The sequence below is a fragment of the Podospora anserina genome, chromosome 4, assembly GCF_000226545.1.
Source record: "Podospora anserina S mat+ genomic DNA chromosome 4, supercontig 4".
NCBI lineage: Eukaryota > Fungi > Ascomycota > Sordariomycetes > Sordariales > Podosporaceae > Podospora > Podospora anserina.
This window is the reverse complement of record NW_001914850.1, coordinates 1206481-1227051: the sequence shown is the minus strand read 5'-3', so window position 1 is coordinate 1227051 and position 20571 is coordinate 1206481. Positions and strand designations below refer to the sequence as shown.

At 52.0% G+C, this 20571-nt stretch overlaps 6 protein-coding genes across 6 annotated transcripts, besides 3 other annotated features; 2 read left to right on the top strand and 4 right to left on the bottom strand.

Annotated features, from left to right (window-relative positions):
• The first annotated feature begins 1639 nt into the window (after positions 1–1639).
• Positions 1640–1768: a sequence feature (rRNA 5S).
• A 619-nt stretch (positions 1769–2387) lies between these two features.
• Positions 2388–2513: a sequence feature (rRNA 5S).
• Positions 2514–4529: 2016 nt separating this feature from the next.
• On the bottom strand, positions 4530–5673 carry PODANS_4_7390 (uncharacterized protein; the record flags this gene model as incomplete). Its single annotated transcript, XM_001906061.1, has 3 exons — positions 4530–5116; positions 5169–5274; positions 5332–5673. Coding segments are annotated over 3 exons (1035 nt in total), but the record flags the coding sequence as incomplete, so codon positions are not given.
• Positions 5674–6814: 1141 nt separating this feature from the next.
• PODANS_4_7400 (uncharacterized protein) lies at positions 6815–7935 on the bottom strand (the record flags this gene model as incomplete). Its single annotated transcript, XM_001906060.1, has 2 exons — positions 6815–7818; positions 7890–7935. 2 exons carry the CDS (start codon positions 7933–7935, stop codon positions 6815–6817), a joined length of 1050 nt encoding a protein of 349 aa, XP_001906095.1.
• A 2652-nt stretch (positions 7936–10587) lies between these two features.
• Positions 10588–10667, bottom strand: a tRNA (tRNA-Asp).
• A 1867-nt stretch (positions 10668–12534) lies between these two features.
• Positions 12535–13626, top strand: PODANS_4_7410 (uncharacterized protein; the record flags this gene model as incomplete). The annotated part of the gene is made up of 1 exon (XM_001906059.1): positions 12535–13626. The coding sequence occupies one exon, from the start codon at positions 12535–12537 to the stop codon at positions 13624–13626; it is 1092 nt and encodes a 363-aa protein (XP_001906094.1).
• A 167-nt stretch (positions 13627–13793) lies between these two features.
• PODANS_4_7420 (uncharacterized protein) lies at positions 13794–16014 on the bottom strand (the record flags this gene model as incomplete). Its single annotated transcript, XM_001906058.1, has 8 exons — positions 13794–13897; positions 13955–14583; positions 14652–14880; positions 14940–15053; positions 15112–15257; positions 15319–15461; positions 15521–15626; positions 15680–16014. The coding sequence occupies 8 exons, from the start codon at positions 16012–16014 to the stop codon at positions 13794–13796; spliced, it is 1806 nt and encodes a 601-aa protein (XP_001906093.1).
• A 1513-nt stretch (positions 16015–17527) lies between these two features.
• On the top strand, positions 17528–18652 carry PODANS_4_7430 (uncharacterized protein; the record flags this gene model as incomplete). The annotated part of the gene is made up of 1 exon (XM_001906057.1): positions 17528–18652. The coding sequence occupies one exon, from the start codon at positions 17528–17530 to the stop codon at positions 18650–18652; it is 1125 nt and encodes a 374-aa protein (XP_001906092.1).
• A 631-nt stretch (positions 18653–19283) lies between these two features.
• PODANS_4_7440 (uncharacterized protein) lies at positions 19284–20323 on the bottom strand (the record flags this gene model as incomplete). The annotated part of the gene is made up of 7 exons (XM_001906056.1): positions 19284–19426; positions 19529–19710; positions 19779–19893; positions 19944–19981; position 20094; positions 20178–20218; positions 20280–20323. The coding sequence occupies 7 exons, from the start codon at positions 20321–20323 to the stop codon at positions 19284–19286; spliced, it is 564 nt and encodes a 187-aa protein (XP_001906091.1).
• Positions 20324–20571: the final 248 nt, after the last annotated feature.

Genomic DNA, 20571 nt, shown 5'->3' with positions numbered 1-20571 from the left:
AGGACGATCGGTTTGGGAATAGGGACTGAAGCGTTTGCGGGAGCTACACTTTGGAATGTATCAATTCCGGACAATCCTACCTCTTCGGTACATCAAAGCCGTTTCGCAGCCGCCGTGGGGTTATTGAACGGCCAATACAGCCTCGCTTTCCGAGATGATAAAAGCCTCATGCAAACCAGAATCGCCAGTTTCGTGCTCATACACACTGCCCCGGTTATTGAGGACGAAAGCCACCGATTAGAAATTCTCCAGGCGACAGATGGCGGGCCGGAGCTTGCAAATACCTTCCGGGACATCGAGCACGGAGCTTTCGAGGTCATATTCCACCTCTGCGTTCAAACATGCAACACCGCTGTACAACACGGTGTGGCAAGCACAGCATTAGTTAATGCACTGGCTAAGCCTGTTCCCAATCAAGATCCGGATTTCTCTGTGCAAATGAACTGCACTACACCCCTCGAATATATGGTTTTCTGTCATCATGGAGATGAAACAAAATGGAATACAACGATAACCCTTCAAGGCCCGACAGAGAGGCAACGGCTTTACAGCTCAGACCTCGGTTTAATGGAGAGTATTGCAGCAGAGATGAACTTTAATCTTGCTGGCGTGGGAAGAGATGACTTTTACATGAAGGATCGGGGGGAAGAGGCTTTAGAACCGTCAGTATACATCAACGGTGTTACATTCCCAAACCTATTTTACTACGGTTTATATACGGTGGAAAAATTGACCAATGCGACGAGACGCCATAGTCAGATATTCAACATGTACCACAACATTGCCTCGGCCATCTCGTACAGGTAAAGGCCAAAGACCTCCCTATATGTCTCCCATCACTGGTTTTTCTCAAGCTAATGCCTTCCATATACAGGCTCCGCGACGCAACTCCTGACCTCAAAGCCGCCCGAAGTGCCTTCAATATAACGGGCAAGGCCTTCAAGGATGAGTCCTACGTCGACATCACCTGGGGCTGGATCAGCTTTCTCGCTATTGAGCTCCTACTAGCCACAATATTGCTTCTTTTGACAAACACACTCAATTCAGAGGCGCAGACGGCATGCAAAGGATGATACAGCCACGCCCATGTTCCACGACTACAAGGATGGCAGGCTAATTAGCTAGCTTGGAACAAAATGATGGTATCTCGGTGCTTACATCATATTGTTTGTACTGAAAATTGAGTAATGTTTATTTATGGCTGCCTTATTTACCTATCGACTTTTTTGTTTGCTGCGCCCCTGAACGTCTGAACGGCCGGCCCACTCGATCAAACACCGGCAACAAACCCCGACGCCATCACCGACCCACCCTTCAAATAGTGGGAATTCTGAGAGCAAGACAACAAACGGCTTTTCTGCTGAGTTCATCTGTTTCCGTAGCCGGGGGGCTACAGCATAAAAGCCTGGGATCACAAAGCCAAGTTCATCCTCTCTACCTTACCCAGTGCCCAACACCACCTCGCTCGCTGGCTGGGTAAGTAGTAACATAGGGAAAAAATAAAACTCACACATATACCTGTCGCATTAATACCTGCAATACCCAACGCTATCCGGCCACTTACCTCACCAAGTGCACCCAGCATCTCGCCTCACTTCTCCATCACCAAACCATGTATACCCTTTTCCCTCACCCATCTATCACATACGACCACAGACAGTAGAAAGCTCGGGATCCCGTCCGCTCTCCCCTAGATAAGCTGCTGATCGCCAGACTAGTACTCAGGTGGGTGACCACTGGGGAATCCCTGGTGTTGTATGTTTTTTTGGTGCCTTTTTTTCCCCGGGGGATCCACTGTGAGACTCCAAGCTTGTGACTGGCACCGGCTTTTTTTTCCCGATTAAGGTTGCTTATATTCCCTGATAAGGTTAATAGATATTTGGAAGAGTCGATTTGATCAATATCGGCAGCCTGTCTGCGATCTTTGCTTGTCTTCACGGCTCGAGGGCTTTTCATTTTGGGAAAGTAAGATAACCAGCTGACAACCATCATGTAGCAGAACTTGTGCATTAAAGACCCTCGCGAGGCCCTCTGTGCCCCGCCTTAGATGGCTTTGAGATTTGTTTATTGCCAGGGGCAAGAAAAAAACTCCAGAGTTTCTCCAGCTTGGCATTTCGGCTTTCTGCAGCGGAGCTTTTGTGCTGCTTGGTTCACCTTAAGAAACTCTCAAATAACTACCTTGCTGGTTCTGCTGCAGGTCCAGGGACCCAGGGGTTATAAAAACATCAACGTCAGTATCTCTCTCCTACATCCCTGCAAGTAACCCGCGAAATCGGGTGATATTGGCAAAAGATAGTTCTTTGTTTACATCAACCCCTGAACCCATGAACAAAGGCCCCGCATAGCAACAGTCACGGAGTCAACAGTGGAACCCAAAAAAAAAGCATAAAAACATACAACACCGAGGATTCCCCAGTGGTCACCCACCTGAGTACTAATTCGGCCCTCAGCTGCTTGACTCGGGCAGAGCGGACGGGATGCCGTATTTTCAGCTGGGTATGGTCGTATGTGATAGTTGAGCTTGAATTTCTGGCTTATGTTTGAAGCACAGTTGAAGTTCCGGAGCGTCTTGACCAGAGACAGATATGCAGAAGAGCACAGTAGCGCATTTGAGAAATACCCTTTCGTGGAACTTTACGCCTGTGGTGTTGATAGGCAGATACTGGGGTTAATGTCCATGGGTACAGTATGATTGTTTCTTGTGACTGGCAGGTTTGATACCCGGGAGGCTTGATGGAAAGTATGGGTTTCTGAGAAACTTTGCAAGTTTTGTGGAGGAAAATACCGGTAATCTTTTACAATGTGAGAAGGCTTTGGGGGCACTGCAATCTGTTCCCTTTTCTTTTCTTGTGTGCGCGAAAGATTCCTTATTTTTCGAACAATGCTACTTACCTTATACCCTACACCTGGACAACTGTGAACCATCTCCATCCCAGACTTTACGATATCCCCCTAGAGCCTCAGACTCCACTGATATTGATCTGCATCAACCTGTTGGTAATGCAAATCTCGCTGCCCTTGACTGTGTTGTCCGCTCGGAAGCAGCTGTCAAAGATCAACCCGCCCGTGCGAGCGACATCCTGGCTAGATCACACACCATATCAGCCAGCGTCCCAGAAAACAAGGAAACGAAACATCGATAAAAACAGCATTGACATACCAATTGACACTTTGCGCCGCCAAACCGCCCCTGCTGGCAACAATCTGCGCACCACCAATTCGACACATCTCAATTTCGAAGACACGCGTCCCCATAGCACAGTGTTGACCATTAGCGCCCTTGCGAGCGAGATCATTAAGGCAGGCTGCTGCGTCGGGTGCCTATATATGCAGCCAGATCCGTTAGATATCTTGGTTCTTGTGCAAGCTAAGTCAAGGAATACGAAAAGGTAGGGGTATCATACAGGCGCATCTGGAAATGTCGGCTGACAGTTGGCTCTCTTTTGGAGACCGCCTGCCGTGCTGACAACCTCAGTAGCATTCGCTGCCACGATTGCTTCGGCGGGTGAGAGGGCTGTGTCCGGGTTGGTGATAATATCTTCAACCCATCGAGCGAAGGAGAAGGTGGTTGAAGAAGCGTCAGCTGTGGCTGGGGCAGCTGCCACTGAGGCCACCAGAGCCAAGACGGCGACGTTAAGGGCGAAGTTGACCATTGTTACTGATAAGTCGATGCTGAGGTAAATGATGATGATGATGAGATGTGAAGTCGGCCTCCCAAGCTGGTTGACGACCGAGTTTGTAGAGATGTATTGCGATAGCCCTGGACCTTGAACCTCCGAAAGACGGCAAAGGAAAGCAAAGAGGCAAAGTAAATCGATCTGCAACAGAGTCAAGCCCGAATTCCAAAGGCGTTGCTCTGAATTGCAACAGCGATTCTGCCATGATGACGTTGTGGCCTTTCCAAGATACCTACCTGCCCTTCCCCAATCCTCTGACCCCGACCTGCCCCAGTATGGCAACCACGATTGATGACCTGTTACCGAGATAGATGACCTGTTACCGAGATAGATTTCCACTCTCATGTGATGTCGTACCATCTTGAATCTGGTTTGGGGGTGAAGAAAGAGCCTTTGGTAGATGCCACGCCTACCTCATTTGGTTGTCGTTGATGGAAGCAGCCGACTGCTGTAGAATGAACAATCGTCCATTCCATTGCAGCCAAGCGGAAAGGGTGCCTCGGTAGGTAGTTTATGCAGTTAAAAAGTTCGAATCAACCAAGACGAGGGTCGGAATGCACTCGAGACTCTCAAATTACGTACGTTTGGAGTTTGTCTGGCACCGGGGACTCTCAAAACCGTGATTGAGAGTGACTTCACCGTATTATTTCTGTTAGTCTGGACTGTCTTTGAAATCCCACAGGTCGCCGATACTCCAAGATGCTAATAGGTCTAAACAGTCTCACCCTCTCTGAGAGTCTGCTTCATTAGGTCGGTGCCAACACTACTGAATATTAGTTCACGAAATAGATTTGAACATGGCAAGCAGATGTTAGTTAACATTCAACACAGCACCCATATACCCACCCAAATTTACCCCTCCACTTCCTCCTCCTCCTCCCCCTTCACCTCCCCAATCACCGGCCTCAACAGTTCCGGCAACAACAAACTCGCATCCCCCTCAAACCCAAAATCCCCCTTCCTCATCCTCCCCCAGTCCTCCTCCGTAATCTCCAAATTAACAGTCACCACACTCGTCCGCCCCTTTGTCCTCGCCCGCTCAGCATACCCCGCCGCAGGATACACCGCCGAGCTCGTCCCCACGACCAAAACCATATCCACCGGCTCTTTCTCAATCCACTCCTCAATATCATCCAACATATCCTCATCTAGCATCTCCCCAAACCACACCACCCCCGGCCTCTGCAGTTCAGTCTTACAATCCGGACAATGCGGTAATTCACTCTCCTTAATCTCGGCCAACGGCTGGGCCGGATCTAGCAAAGGAAGCGGCTTTGTCGGGTCAGGATTGGACTCTGCCGCCGGGGCAAGGGCAGGACATAATGGATCGGCAATATTGTAAAGGTCTTTCCAGGAGCAAGTGGTGCACTTGAGCGTGAAAAGCGAGCCGTGAAGCAGAGAGAGCTGATCGCTTGGGTGGTTGGCTCTGACGTGGAGGTCTTGATTGGGTTTAGGAACAGGGGACGGAAAGGGGGGAGATGGCTGACATACTATCTACATTCTGAGAAAGACATTTAAAACCAGGTCTCTTTCTCGCCAGCTCGGCCAGGGCGTAATGAGCCGGGTTGGGCTTGGCTGTCAAGGCCATGTGTCGGCGCTGTTGATAAATATCAGACCTGTACATCAAAGGAAAATGGGGATGAAAATGGAGTACGTAGGCGTAAAACAGCCAGACCAAACCGGGATCGGCGTCAAAGGCTTCGGGGGTGGCGAGGTCGACGGCGTTGTGGTTCCTCCATAGACCTCCGGCACCGCGGAAGGTGGGAAGGCCGGAGGCTGCGCTGAGGCCGGCGCCGCAGACGGCGAGGATGCGGTTGGATTTGAGAAGTTTTTCGTGAAAGAGGGGGATGGAGCTAAGGGCTGCTCGCGAGGCGGAGGAGGCCATGGTTCTTGGTTTGGGGTTTGTGTGCTTGAGACTGGTGAGATTTGTTAGCTGGCTGGTCTTTTTCACGTAAGGAGAAAGTATGAGATGGGCAATGTTGGGTAAAGGCTTTGTGTTATAGACGTGAAAGTATGTGAAAAAGCGGCCCCTTTTCCATCAAAGGTTTAGACAAAATAGGAGATCTATTAAATAGTTCTCTACGTACCTCTCACAAGCACAACTGGTTTCCGGTTTTCGTGTCTTTGTTTCCGGGAGATGACTTCGATCCAAGCCTCTCGGCTCTGGAGTCACAGTAAAAGGTCGTACACTCCAGTTACTGATATAAACCAACGCCTGACAAGGCAGCCTGTTGCCTTGCTTCCTGGCTCCCAGCCTTCTTTGCCCTGTGTCTGAGTAGCCGAAGGGCTAAAGGGGTTCAGGTTCGGTGAGAGGTTCCCCGCATTTTGGAGCCTCACACCCTCCTTCAATCTGAATGGAGAATAGCTGCACGAGGCCCCCCAAATCGGAAGCGGGATGACCTCATGCATCTCACCGTTTTTTGCCCGGCATCTCGGATGCATGCAACGCTGATTGGAGATCTTGCATTGCCCCTTTGACCCCTGAAAATATTTTCCGATGAGGAACCTGGAATAGAGCCACCACTTTTACCCATGCCGTCTTGGGATCATCAACACAAAACACTTGAAAAAGAGCCTCGTCAACTTCAATCCAATATGTCGTCTTTCCAATCGAATACATACGTTGAAGTCTCGGTATCTATTTACAACAAAAACGCTTCCCAGCTATCAAATAACAAGCAGTCATGCCACAACTTCTAAACACGCCAAAAAAACCATAACAACATGCTCGCTCAGTATACAGACGCGCCCCCAAAAGTCTTCATCTAAAAAACATTGCCTTGTCTCATCTAACAGATGCCATGACTGTTTCCCATCCGTGTCGACATATATATCTCCCGGGGACCACCGGTATTAAACTCGTATAAACATTGGGCATCGGTATTTGCTCAGCCAGCAACAAGATCCGTCAGGGCGACCGTTCTCATCACAATGTCGTGCGCACATCTCGGGGGACCACTGCTCCGCAAGGACCCAAGAGAAAGCGCGCAATGGGGGGATTGCGGAAGCGTACCCCTGCTCTCATTGCCAGACGCAAATGTAAGGAGTGTGGCGAAGACGCAAAATAGCTCCGGTGACAGGAGACAAAACTTGAAACAACCTTCTATCCTCTTATCGTGTCCAAATGGCGTGTGCGTTTAGAGAACAAGGTAGCCGAGAACAGCGGCGGCACCCATGGCGGCCATGTTGCTGAGGGCAACCTTGCCGGCGGCACCGGTGGGGATGGCAGTCTCGGTCTCGGTGACCTCCTCGGTGGTGCTGGTGGGGGTGGTGGTGGCATCAGTAGTGAGGGTACCATTAGTAGCGCCGAGAGCAGTGCTAGAGGTCACGGTCTGAAGAGTGGTGGCAGAAGTGGCAGTCTTGGTGGTAGCCTTGGAGGTGACGCTGCTGCTGCTGGAAACAACACCGCTGCTCCCAATAACCTTGATGCTCTGCCAGGTGCCAGACTTGTCGCCATACTGGTACTCGGTAGCCTCCTTGTGGCCACCCATGTAGTCGATGATCTTGAGGCTCTGGTAGTACCCGTCAGAGGGTCCGTTAGAGAAGTCGGCAAGACCACCAGCCCACTCGATAGTGCCCTGGGGAGCATCCTTACGACCGGCAACCCAGGTACCGAGCTTGATCTGCATGGGGGACTGAGGATAACCAGCGCAGCCCTCAATGCCGGTGTTCTTGAGCGTGCGGACGACCTGGCCGTCAATGATCCAGTCGAGCTGCTCCGAGGTCCACTTGATGGTGTAGGTGTGGAAAGCGCCAATGGGGTCGGCGACGGGAGAGAATCCACCGCGGTCGTACGTCTCGGTGCAGCCCTTGCTGAAGTAGTTGTGTTGGACCTGGGCATTATCCCCGCCGAGCCACTCCCAATCGATCTCATCAAGGTCGTCAGACTGGAGCACGAAGCTGGTGACGACACCGGGACCTGGGGCAGCCCTCAGAACAACATCGACCTGACCGAAGAAGATGTAGGCATCGCTGCCGATCGTGGGGGCCTGGTTCTCATTGGCAATGGAGAAAACAGCGCCGAGATCCTTATCGTAGGTGAGCTTGGTACCCTCGGCCTCCTTAAAGAACTTGTTCTTGCCCTGACGGAAGTCAATGTTGACGGGCTTAGACCCAACGGCCTTGCGGGCAGGGCAGTCGGCTAGATCCGGGGTGTCAGCGACACGTTCATGGCGAGATGTGGAATGTTGTCTTGAGACAGGAACTACTCACATCTCTTGGTGGGGTCACAGTCAGTGTAAGTCTGGGCAGAGACCATGGAGGCGGCGAGCGCCAGAGTGAGAAACTTGGAAAGCATGGTGTGAGAGTGTTGTGAGTGTTGTGAGTGTAGGTACAGCTGAATATTCCAAGAAAGATGAGTGTGTGTTGTTGTTGATTAGTAGTTGGTGGTGATGTATGCGCTGAGGCGGGTCAAGTGATGGCTGATGATTGAAAAAGAGCACGAGGCAAGTGGTGATGATGAGCGAGTGTATAAAAGAGAAAAGTGCCAGTGAGGCTGTGAACGAGAGACTGAAGAAGCGTGGGCAACACGAGCCTTGGTGTTGGCAGTTCGTGTATGCGTGAATTTGTCTGCTGACGATGGGGGATGGGGATGGGGAAAAACGAGAGAGGTTGACAAACGGGGACCCATCATCGCTTTCAATGTTCCTTCCAGCAGCGCCGAGCCCCTTTCCCACCGGGGTCCCAACCTCTCACGCCTTTGTTGGCCGCTGGGGGCATCTGAGCCGCCGACGGCCGAAATTCAGCAATGTCACCTGCCAACCCTGCCAAGGGAGCGCATGTTGTCTCCGTTGACAGGCCAATCAGGCCAATCAGAGGCGCGTATGCAGGGAAGACCCCTAGATGCTGCCCAGCCAGTGGCACTGCTGAGGCACACGTCCCAGGAAGGAAAGCTAGCCTTGGCATTCAAGGGGTGTCGGACGCTACTAACCCCATGTTTTGGGATTTTGAAGTGATGGCGGGTGGCCTGCCTGGGCTAGCCCAGTCTGGGCAAGATGATAATACGAGAGAGTTAGTCACCACCATGATCTAGAGGTATTGAGATGAAATAAGGTGAGGACTGAGGATGACCCAGAAGAAGTGGACAAAATGTCGTGTCCCAGAGATATTGCTCTGCGTTGTGTAACCATTTTTGTGCTCACATCAGATCGTGTGCAACGTGGGCGCGCTTCCCGTGGAAAAAGTCTTGGAACCAAGCACTCCAAGATGAGGCGGCAGCGTTGCTTATGAAAATTGAAATGAGAAGGAGTTGTTACCTACCGAATTTCCCAAAACACGAGACTCGGACCCCGACGGCGGGTGAAAAACTACCGGCCACGTACCGGCGCTATCGAATCGCCTTTTCCCAGCTGATGGGAAAGCTGAAAGCAAAAGAAGCACTTGGCCGTGTCATATCAAAACTCGATATTTTTCTTCTTGTCATTATTTCAAGAGGCCGTGGGCCGCACTGGCGCAAACAAACATCACCGCCACATGGTCGATCCGGCCCCCGTGCAATGCCCGTGCCCGAAATGTTGTCTGTCGACCAATCCAGTGGCAGTTCGTGATCGATCTCCCAGCGCTTGGTGGTGGAGGACGGTTGGGTTGACGAGGTTGGTCGCTGCCGCCCCACGTTGCCCGCATCCAGGCCCGCTCTCCGGAGACCGACGCCCCCACCGGCGCCCTCCTGCACGCCATGCAAACAACCTCAAGTCAAAGGCCAGCGGTGAGACCAACAGGAAAAGCGTTGATCCCGCCCATTGCCACTGTACCAGTCGCCGAAACAACATCTCGCCCTTGTACGAAACAGTGAGCGAATCTGCGGTGGTTCTGTGGTGTTCGCATCCTGGCCGCTGAAACAGGAGAACAGCAAGGGGCATCTTCCTTCTTGTAATTTTTCCTCGCACCTTTCCCCCCGCGGCCGAACGGTTCGTACGACGTTAGCGCGCCACCTATGGCAACGGAGCCGTTATTCTGGATGTCGGATCACATCCGCCCAGTCTCCGGTTTCATGGTTTCATGGACTTTCTCTTCTTCTTTGGTGCCCGCCGAGGAAACATGATTTATTTCAGAGGCCATTTCCGTCATAGCGAAGAGGGTCAGACGGCGAGGAAGGAGGCCACTTACAACGTTGCATATCCCTTTTTTGGCATATGACAAGAAACATGTCTCACTCGCAGCATGTCACTTGGTGGCTCTAGAAGGGTTGACTGAGACACCGACTTTTGTGCTCACTCAGTCAGCAACAAATTGTCTACCGACCAGCTGTCATTCATCACGCGTTTAAAGTGTGGCAGTGCGCTTGGGTTCGCATTGAAAACCTTCTTGGACTTTTCGGCCCAACCAAAATACGATGTCGCATTCAACGCACAAGATCTCAGCAGTTCCCAAGTCTGTTTTCGACTGCGCCTGTTGCTAACATGATGCTAGCTCGGAGCATGCTTTCTGCTATGATTATCGACAAAGATTTTTTCGAGTTGTAGAGCTCAGCCCTACGACAAGAGCTCTCCCGGTTTTCTGGGCCACTACGGGACGGCCGTTGCAGCGGGTGGACAACTGCCTCGGCGGGACGTTGTGAAAACCCGGACTACGAGTGAACACGGGAAGCCCAGCTCATCGCATCTCCATCTCCATAGTCTCTATTTTTGGGTTGCTTATAACAGGTTGAGTGTGGGCTGATATTGATGCCTCAGTATTATATGGTTCCAATATTTTCTATTTTCCCGGTGCGGCCTCCACGCCTTCTTGTGACTGGTAAGAAGATCCTGAGACACATGCCAAGATGGCAGGCGGTAGGAAGTTCTCCATGAGCCAGCCGCCGTTACTTTTGCAGCGAGCAGCACATTCGCAAATTTGGATGGATATGGGTTGTGAATTCTGCAATGGCAAAAAGACAGAGCAAGCTAGTAAAAAGGCAAAAGGTTGTGGTTGACTCTCCCGCCGGGAATTGAACCCGGGTCTCGAGCGTTGTTGGATGACAAGCTCACATACTGACCACTATACTACGGAAGATTTACAGATGTGATCATCTGTCGTAGCTGGTTTGCTGGGAATGGATCGAGGATTTTGCCTTTACATCAGGAGTCACCCAACAACACTAGGTAGTTCACATGCATAAACTTCGGTCCCTACCCAGACTGACATCATCGTCAACGACTTCAAACTCAGGTTGTTCTCACTCACACAATGAGCTCGGCAAGCATCAACCACCCGACTTCTCTCTCACGGGTGCAACAACACTATCCAAATATCTCTCGGTACAGCCCGAAAAACCGTCTGTCACATCACCACCACACCTTTTCCAGACCAACCACAGGTGCGCGTCAGGTTGCCGATGTCACAGATATTTAAACCAAACGACTCTGGGTGCTACAGAACTTCAGAGATGTTACGCAACGCAAGACATGCATGGAACCTGCTGATCGATGTACTGCAGGATCACGACCGCCGCATGCAGTCTGTCGTGACCGTTTGTGTGTCACAACGCCTTGCCTGATTCTCTCTGAGGAAAAAGGCGGGGATTTGAGGGTTTGAGCGTAAGACATGGCTGGTGATATCGCTATCTTTGCTCCCTTGGGTGGGATGAAATCATCGAAGGTCGTATCGCGAAAGTTCCCCCATTCTCACCTCACGGACCGATTCGGCCGGGTCGGGAACTTGGGATCAGGTACCACAGATTCAGTGACGGATTGACATTGGCATGATTGAGCCATATATGACCGCAGCAGTTCAAACCGTCGAAACCTTATCTTCGTCTGTCCTTTCGCCCTTGGCGGCAAGATCTGGCAGCTTGGATGATACCACTGCATCAATCTCTGTTCTCCAAGCCAGCGCACAGCTGTCAGAAGAACCAGAGATGGCAGGTGAGGCCAATTGCCTGGACGATCACCATCATCACTATGTTTGTGTCGGTCGCACACATGCAGCGGAACGCTGGGTGAGCTTGTCTTTGGATGCCAATGTGTTTGCCCGCACACTCCGACTTTCCCCTCTCTAAGGTATCTCGCTGTTGTCTGGCTGGTGGTCGTTGGTAGTTCAACGTTGGAAGACAAGCTGCTCAACCACACTGTTGACAGCTAACCCCCCACCGGCTCTTCTCTTTCATGCCTCCCTTTTTCTGCTCGCCCGTCGAATTACCCCGGGTTTCACCGTCGGAGCAACTCCGTTGAGTTGAGGGAAACCAGCCACAACACTGCCATCTCCACCAGAAAGTACCAGGACGATATCAACATGTCCGTCGACAGAATAAGAGCAATTGACAAGATTGAAAAGCTCCCACCGCCTGTAGACGACGATGAGGATAAGCATGAGCTCGGTGTTTCTCTCCAACCTTATACTTCTAGCCAACATGGACCCAGAAACCAGGATAGACGAGGCAGCACCCTACTGGGCGACGTCATTGTCGAGATCGACCCTGTTGTTGAGAAGCGGGTCAGGAGGAAGTTTGACAAGACGCTGGTCGTGCTGGTGTTTCTGGCTTATATGCTTGCCTTTCTTGATCGGTCCAATATTGGGAATGCGCAGAATGCGGGAATGGGCGATGATCTTGGGTTTGACGATGAGCACTATCGGTGGCTGCTCACCATATTCTACATACCGTATAGTAAGTGCCTTATGCTCGTTTCTTGGACTTGGTGCTGACAGCTTCTCAGTCTTGTTTGAAGGCTTTGCCCTCATGTGGAAGATCATGCCTCCTCGTATGCCTGCCTCCTATTTTCTCCTAACACATCAGATCCTAACCTAACCCAGATATCTGGGCCACCATAACAGTAGCAACCTGGTACTCCCCCCTCACCTCCCCCCTTTTCAACCCGCTAACCGTCCCCCCAGGGGCCTCGCCTCAACCCTCCAATCCGCCGCCCCCAACTGGCAATCCCTCATGGTCTGCCGCTGGTTCCTCGCCATGGCCGAAGCCGGCTTCGCCCCCGGCGTCCCCTACCTCCTATCCTTCTTCTACCGCCGCCGCGAACTCGGCCTCCGCTGCGGCATCTTCCTCTCCGCCGCCCCCCTCGCAACAACCTTCGCCGGCGCCCTCGCCTACGCCATAACCAGCACCCCTTCCCCCCCTCTCCCGCCCTGGCGCCTCCTCTTCCTAATCGAAGGCCTCCCCACCCTCATCTTAGCCATCATCCTCTACTTCCACCTCCCTTCCTCCCCCACCACCGCCCCGGTCCTCACCCCAACCGAACTTTCCGTCGCCAAAGCCCGTTTATCCCTCCACACCCCCCAGCAAGGTCAAACCCCCACCGGCTGGCGAAGCATCTCCCCCCGCGAAATCCTCTCCACCTTTGAAAGTCTGCAAACCCTCCTCCCCTCCCTAATGTACTTCTCCCTCAACGTCTCCTTCTCCTCCTTACCTGTATTCCTCCCCTCCATCCTCTCCTCCATGTCCCTTTCCCCAAACACCTCCACCGCACAGGGTCTCACCGCCCCGCCTTACCTCCTCTCCTTTCTCATCTGCATCCTGTCCACTTACCTCGCCGACAAAACCCAGCAACGCGGCCTGACAATCATTTGTCTTTCCCTCGTCGGCGGGGCGGGGTACGTGCTACTAGCAACCCTGCCAGAACACCTCGTTTCGGTCCGGTATTTTTCTGTTTTCTTGGCTGCCGGGGGTGTCTTTCCTAGTATAGCCAATGTCCTTCCGTGGACATTGAATAACCAGGGGAGCGACACCAAACGGGGGGTGGGCATCGCGGTGCTGAATATGGTCGGGCAGTGCGGGCCGCTGTTGGGGACGAGGCTGTTCCCCGAGGGGGACAGGCCTGGGTATACAAAGGGGATGGTGGTCTGTGCGGTGTTTATGTTTGTTAATGCCGGGCTGGCGGCGGGGTTGAGGTGGCATTTTGCGAGGAAAAATAAGAGGCTAGAGGAGAGGGAGAGGGCTCAGGTGGTGTTGAGGGTGGGGGATGGAGGGAGGAGGGAGGATGGGGAGAGGGAGGGGATGGTTGGGTTTAGGTATGTTTTGTGATGAGGGGCTTGTTGGAATACCCCAAAAGGCAGTGATTGGGGTGTACTGACTTGCAAGGGAAATAATGAGATGTGATGAGTTTTCATGACGGTAGGGATGGTATTGTTTCTTTGTTTATCCAATGGTTATCTGTTTGATGACAGTGCCTATGCTTGGGAGCCCAATCCTTAGTCTCTGAACTGCCCCTGAGGCAGATACTGCCAGTTCGAGACATATGCCGGTGTCGTCCCATTTCTCCCGTTATTCGTGGCATACACGCCAAGGAGCACCCCTATTTCAGCCAGTTAGCAACACAATGATATCCCTTAATCTTCCATGGAGAACCTACCAGTAAAACCCCAACTAACAGGCTCATTACTCGCATACAACAACGTCTGCATCAAGCTCTGTCTCCCCGCTGGCCCAACACTGAAGCTGTAATGAGTCCTATTCGCAGCCTTGATCTCCAGCCTCAGTTTTCCATCTCTCCAAGCCTTGGGCACAGGGGCAATGATGGGCTTCGGAACAGGCACGTAGGATTCCCCCCTGAACCTGATCTGCGGAATCAGAGCCTCCTCTTCTTGTCCCGCGGGCTGTCCCGGCAAGAGAGTCGCAGTGCTGGCACTTGGAGGCAGCAGCACGATCCCAATGTCGAGATGGTGGTTCTGTGTCAAGAAAGCAGATACACCGGCTTCTTCTTCGATGACTGTGGGAGAAAAGTCAAGGTCGACGGAGAAAGTGAAAAGGGTGTCTTGCTGTCGGCGCGAGATGAAGCTCTGACCACCTGGGCCGGCGTAATTCCCATTCAGAGCGGTCAGGTTGATGTTCGAAGGGTTGATTCGCAGAGTGTTTGGCTTCTCAGGCGGCGAGATGGTAAAGGAGGATGGATTGGGGTAACGCCAGTGCGTGATGTGGGCTGGGAGAGCGGTATCGTTGGAGAAGGTGAGAATCTCGGGTGTCGGATGGTTGACAAATGGCCTAAAGCATGAGGAAAACCGAGATTAGCTAGGCACATGACGAGCAGAAGTTGCGAATTCACAACTTACCCCACCCCTTTGATATCCAGTGCCGCAGGCGGCAGAGGCCAACCGCTCACTTCACCGCTGATGGGTGTCCAAACTGGGTACTCTCCCTCGGGCCAGGATACAGCCGTCATGATGGTTTCCCGTCCCATGGGATAGTGTATGTATTCAGGACCTGAGCGAGTGGACAAAGCAACACCCCACCAGTTTCCATTGCCATCATGAAAGAGATCCGCATGGCCTACGGTTTGGACTGTTGACGGGGGTGTAAGTCAATCGAACCACTGCTGTTATGGGTTATTCGGCGCTTACAAAGACTTGAGGTATTGGCATTGGACAAGACCGGGTTGTTCACATATGACTCGTAGGGTCCAGAAACATTCTTTGAGCGAGCCATCGTGACCATGTGGTTAACACCAGTTCCACCTAGAAGATGGTCAGCTTAGTCCACTTGGACAGAATATATGGGTTGCCATGTTCTTACCCTCTGCAGCCAGGAGATAATACCATCCATCCTTGTGGTAGATATGCGGTCCTTCAGGGGCAAGGCCGCCGGTTCCGTTCCATATGACGTTCCATTCGCCAACTTCTCCTGTGTCAAGGTTGACTTCCGCTTGTTCAATGTAAGGTCTTTAACAGCCATGGTCAGCCCACACCATTTCAAAGTTCAAATAGTTAAAGCAGTACATACCCAACTTGCCATGCGTGGGCGGCGTTGATGTAAGCCTTTCCATCCACATCCCAAAAAGGCTCAGGATCGTAACCAGTAAGATTGAAGTGGATGGCATTCGACCACGAGGCTGGGTCGTACGGATCCTTGCCCTTGAAGATAATCTGCCAAGCAGAAAAAGATAAGCATCCTCTTCGAAGAACAGGTGGTGGGGAAGACATACGTTATCCCATCTGGTAAAATCTGCCTGAGGGCGGTCATCATCTACCAGTGTCGTGACAAGCCAAAAAGTGTCATCATGAAATCTGATGGTCGGTGCCCAAATGCCACTTCAGGCTGTCAGCCATGATACTGTCCTCAGTTAGATCGATTCAATTCCTACCTGGTTGATCTATTCGTCTCCGCCAGCCTGGGGAGTTGCTCCTTGCGGTTCAGCACATGCCCAATCAGCTGCCAGTTCTGCAGGTCCTTGCTCGCGTGAATAGGAATTCCTGGAAAGGCATTGAAGCTCGACGAAGCACAAAAAAAGGTATCATCCCACTCAGGGACAAAGATACAACTTGGATCCGGATAGAAGCCCGGGAATATCGGGTTGTAGATGGTGGAGTTGGCCGCGTGACCCAACGAAGCTGAGAGACGGGCTGACAAGCCCAGTAATAAGAGTGACTTCATGGTAACCAACTTCAACGTTGTCCATCTCTCTGAGAAATGTCTCATGCCAAAGACGATACATGGTCAATATGTACCCGAGTCGTCACCAGCAACCTGGTAGTTGGGCCCCGCACGTGGAGGAGATCAACGTGGGATTGCCGGATAAAGGGGGTAAACAGCGGGATGGCCCATCGCCGGGTATAAAATAGGTACCGAACGTTTAGGCAGCTGGTTAAGCATAAGGACTGTTACCATGCCGATTTGGGGTGTTTTGGTACATCTCGTCGATGTAGAGAGATTGCTGGTTGTTGAATGAGGGTACGGTTTCCAAGATGCTGCCATGGTCGGTGAAAGCTGCCAGGAATCAATAGCTCTGCCATACAACAGAAAAAAGAATTGAAGTTTCATAGATACTCCACAACTAATTCTAGTACATGTGATGGGGTTGCCCATGGGAAGGCAGGAACGTGAGAAGTCGCAGGGCCGCTGCGGGGAAGGAGCCATGCAAGGTACATCAATATGGAAAGGGAACGCCCGTATTGGCTATGCGTCATGAACTACAGCAGATCCGGATGAAAGCTCAAATCATTGTTTTAAGAGCTTAACGTGATCCTACTGGCTGTGTCATCCGGTTAGCTTAAGTCGCGTGGTGTGTGTGAGTTGAGGTCTCACAGAAGCTCAAGCATGGAAGCTCATGACAGTGCCCAGTGCAGACGAACTCAGCCATCCCATGTCAGTAAGAGATACCTCATTCAAAACTTGATGGCACATGTTCCAGGGCAGGAAATACAATGATAAGGGAGCCTTCACTTGCCAGAGAACCTGTTGGTTTTGGCCAAGCTCGCCTCACTTCTATCAAACCTCTTGCACAATACCAACCTCACCTTCGAGACCTAAGATGGGTAAAATCCTGTCAAAGTTGTCCCGGTCGGTATCCGAAATGAGCTTTGACAAGGAAAACAAAAACTCAAACAGCAACGCCAACCACCACCCCGACTCGGACAACACCGTCGCCATCCACCATTCCGTTCCTGGCAATCTCGAGGTCAAGTCCCAGAAAGTCAAATTCCGTGGTTCATGGCCTGATGGAGGATCCGGTTGGGGTGGAGGATATAGTGGGGGTGGAGGAGACGGAGAGGGTGGTGATTGAGAAACAAGCTGGACACCCGACGTTATATAGCAACTCAGGAAATTCAAATTTGGTCGAGACACCAATGTTGAAGATGTCGAATACACTACAGACAAAGGGTTAGGGAAAGTTAACATAAGTATTCTATGCCAAGACATATCTACGCTAGAAGCCCACTAAGAACGCCACCTATGCACCCCGGCCGGCAACTGGGTGTCAGGGGTCTGTTAGCTGCGTCACTCGCTAAACTTCCGCGCTCCTCAACATGGACGAAACCTCAACCTTTGATCACGGCGCGATCGCCCACCGTCGAGCGCGCTGACCATCTTGAGTATTCAACCGTCAACTAACACAATTATCGAGCCTATCCATCCATCGCGCCCTCAAATAACCCACCTGAACCCCCTTACGCACCTACTCCCTCCCATCAACCCCCCGCCCACCTTCAAAATGCAAGGCTTCAACATGGGCCGCTACGTCCCCCCAGACCTCGAAGGCCTCCTCACCTCAGGCAACCCCCTCCACAAAAAACATCCCCTCGGCCCCCGCGCCTCCAAACCCGGCCTCCTCACCGTCCGCTTCGAGATGCCCTTCCCCATCTGGTGCGCCACCTGCCCCCAACCAACCCTCATCCCCCAAGGCGTCCGCTTCAACGCCTCCAAGTCTCGCTCCGGCTCCTACCACACCACCCCAATCTACACCTTCACCCTCCGCCACCCCCCTTGCTCCGGCACCATCACCATCCAGACCGACCCCAAAAACACAGACTATGTCGTTCTCTCGGGCGCCCGGAGACAAAACGTCGCTACCTCGACTGATGATTTAGTCACGACGAGCATCAAGACGCAGAGGGAAAAGGAAGAGGAGAGGAAGACGGCGTTTGGGAAGCTGGAAAAGACGATTGCGGATAGGGAGCAGGCGAGGGATGCGACGGTTAGGATAGATGAGTTGCGGGATAATAATGAGAGGCTGTGGGAGGACCCGTTTACTGCCAACAGGAGGTTGAGGGCGGGGTTCAGGGAGGGGAGGAAGAGGCGGGAACGGGAGGGGGAGAGGGATGAGGGGATAAGGGAGAGGATGGGGTTGAGGATCAAGTTGCTTCCTGAAAGGGAGGAGGATGGCTTGAGGGCGGGATTGGTTGATTTTGGGGGTGTGTCCGAGGGGAACGAGGGGATGGGGGTGGAGAGGGTTTTGGCGAGGCCGTTGTTTGAGGATGGGAAAAAGAAAGAGGGGCTTAAAAAGGAGGGAAAGGGGAGGTTGAAGAGGGAGATTAAGGCTGACAGGATGAGGGAGAGTTTGGTGGAGGAGATTAGGACAAATACCAGGGCGATGAAAGACCCGTTCTTGGTTGCTTTTGGGGACAACAAAAGCAGCAGGGACAAGGGGGGTGGTTTGCTTCCTGGGTTGAAGAAAAGGAAGCGGGGGGCAGAGGATGAGGGTGAGAAACCGATACCGGCACCGGCACCGACGCAGCCAGAAGATACCCTCGCTGGAGGTGGCAAAGGGGAGCTTAAGCCGACAGCACCTGCAGGGCAGCGTGCTCTACTCGTGAGTTACGACTCTGACTCGGCTTAACTCCCGGAGGGACGCGGAAAAGGTTTGCATTTTGTTTTATTTGCAAAGCATAGCGATTATACCCCATACTCATGAAAAGATTGATTGTTTTTCGCTTTCCCCATTTGTCGGTACCTAGTGGCTTTGACTAGAACTGCAACTACAACTACAACTTGGGATACTATTAGTCAAGTCATACTCTGTCTTATCGGCGCTGATTGGCTGGCTGCAGCTTGCTCCAGATCTGTAGCTGCTGCCTTACTCTACAACACTAGCAGTCGTTGTAAAAGTTGCTCTATAACCTTGCTCCTGAACATATATAGTGAAGTCGCCTAAACTGTGTGCAGTCAGGTTCACAGTCTGACTGTTTCTCACACAAGCCAACCTCAAACCCTTTGTTGCCGGAAGTCCGGAGCCAAGCAAACCAAACAACACATTCACAGCCTCCGAGTGTGCATCAACCTCCAAGAAAAGAAAAATAATGGATATCAAAACCAGGAACCAGAACCGTTAGAAAACCCTTAGTACCGTACCAAGCCATTGCAACTCCCTTATCCACCCATACCTGTAGTCCATCCATGATTTGGTCAAGACGAAAAAGCATTCAACACACCGCTGGAGTACCCCTCGGAAACAAACGACAAATCCAACCCTATACATCATCCATCTTACCAGCTGGCTGCTGTTCCTCATCGTCGTCGTCGAAACTCGCCACCGAGGACAGATCGTCGTCGTCTTCGCTTTCGGCGCCGGCATCGTCGGCTGCTTCTTTGCTGGCGTATTTCTGGACGTACTCTGTCATTGGGATATCGTCAGCAATTTTGTACTTGTCCATTTACGACCCGAGGATTCCGGTAAAAGCGAGTGACCGTAAAAAGAGAGCAGAAGGCTACTCACCCTTGACCTTGATATCATAACTTTTCGGCTCCCTCATCAACAGCGCCGCCGCCTCCCCATTCAGCGGATCCGTCGGGTTCGGGTAGCGCAGCAGCTGCGGGAGGAAGACTTCGAAAATATTGATCATGTCGAACATGGGCGACCAGGTTTGGTTGATGACGTCGAGGCAGACCGATCCAGACCTATAATCCCCCAGTCGTTAGCCTCTCATTCCAATCTTGCCTATATGCTTCCGTGTGGTCAAACTTACAGCTCATCAATATTAGGGTGAAAAATCCTGTTCACGAACCCAATACTCGGCGACTTATACGGGTACTGATCAGGGAGCTCGACATGAACCTTCCAGACACCACCTTCGAAGGGAGCTGCACCGGGTTAGCTATCCCACCTCTTTTATCGAGCAGATATCACATACTCTCAGTAGGCCCCTTGAACCGCACGTAAAACTCCTGCCTATCGTTCCCACCACTCGCATCAGTCATGAAGGTTCCCATCTTGCAAACCATCGCACCGTGTGGAGTATCGGGCCGCTGTAGCCATCGTCGTGGCGTCGAGCTTGACTTACACTGCAAATTAAGCATAACCTGTTAGCATCCCACCGCATCAAGCCCCTTGCCCCACGCTGTCGGGTATATGTATGTATACGTACTATTATCATTGACCAAGGTGACCTCGTAATCGCTCATGAACCTATCGACCCATTTCCCATCAGTCTTGGTTTTTTATCACCCTCCCTCGCAGGTAGACGTACAGCTTCATGACATCTGTCTCGATGCGGCGACGCGGGGAAGCCATCTTTGCCGACTTGGATCGCTACGTTACCAGTCGTTTGGGATGGTGTGGCTTTCAAAGGGACACGCCCGCGTGGAGTTTTCGGCGTCGGTCTTGTCAAAATCGAGGAGTTTGAGTTAGCGGGTGGCAACTGGCAGGGCGTTCGAGGTTTGAGGGATCGGTGTTAGGAAAGGAAGAGAGGATGTAGTAAGTAGCAAGCAGAGCCACAGCAGGATAGGTATGGCGTAAAAGGAGGAGATCAATCCCACAGG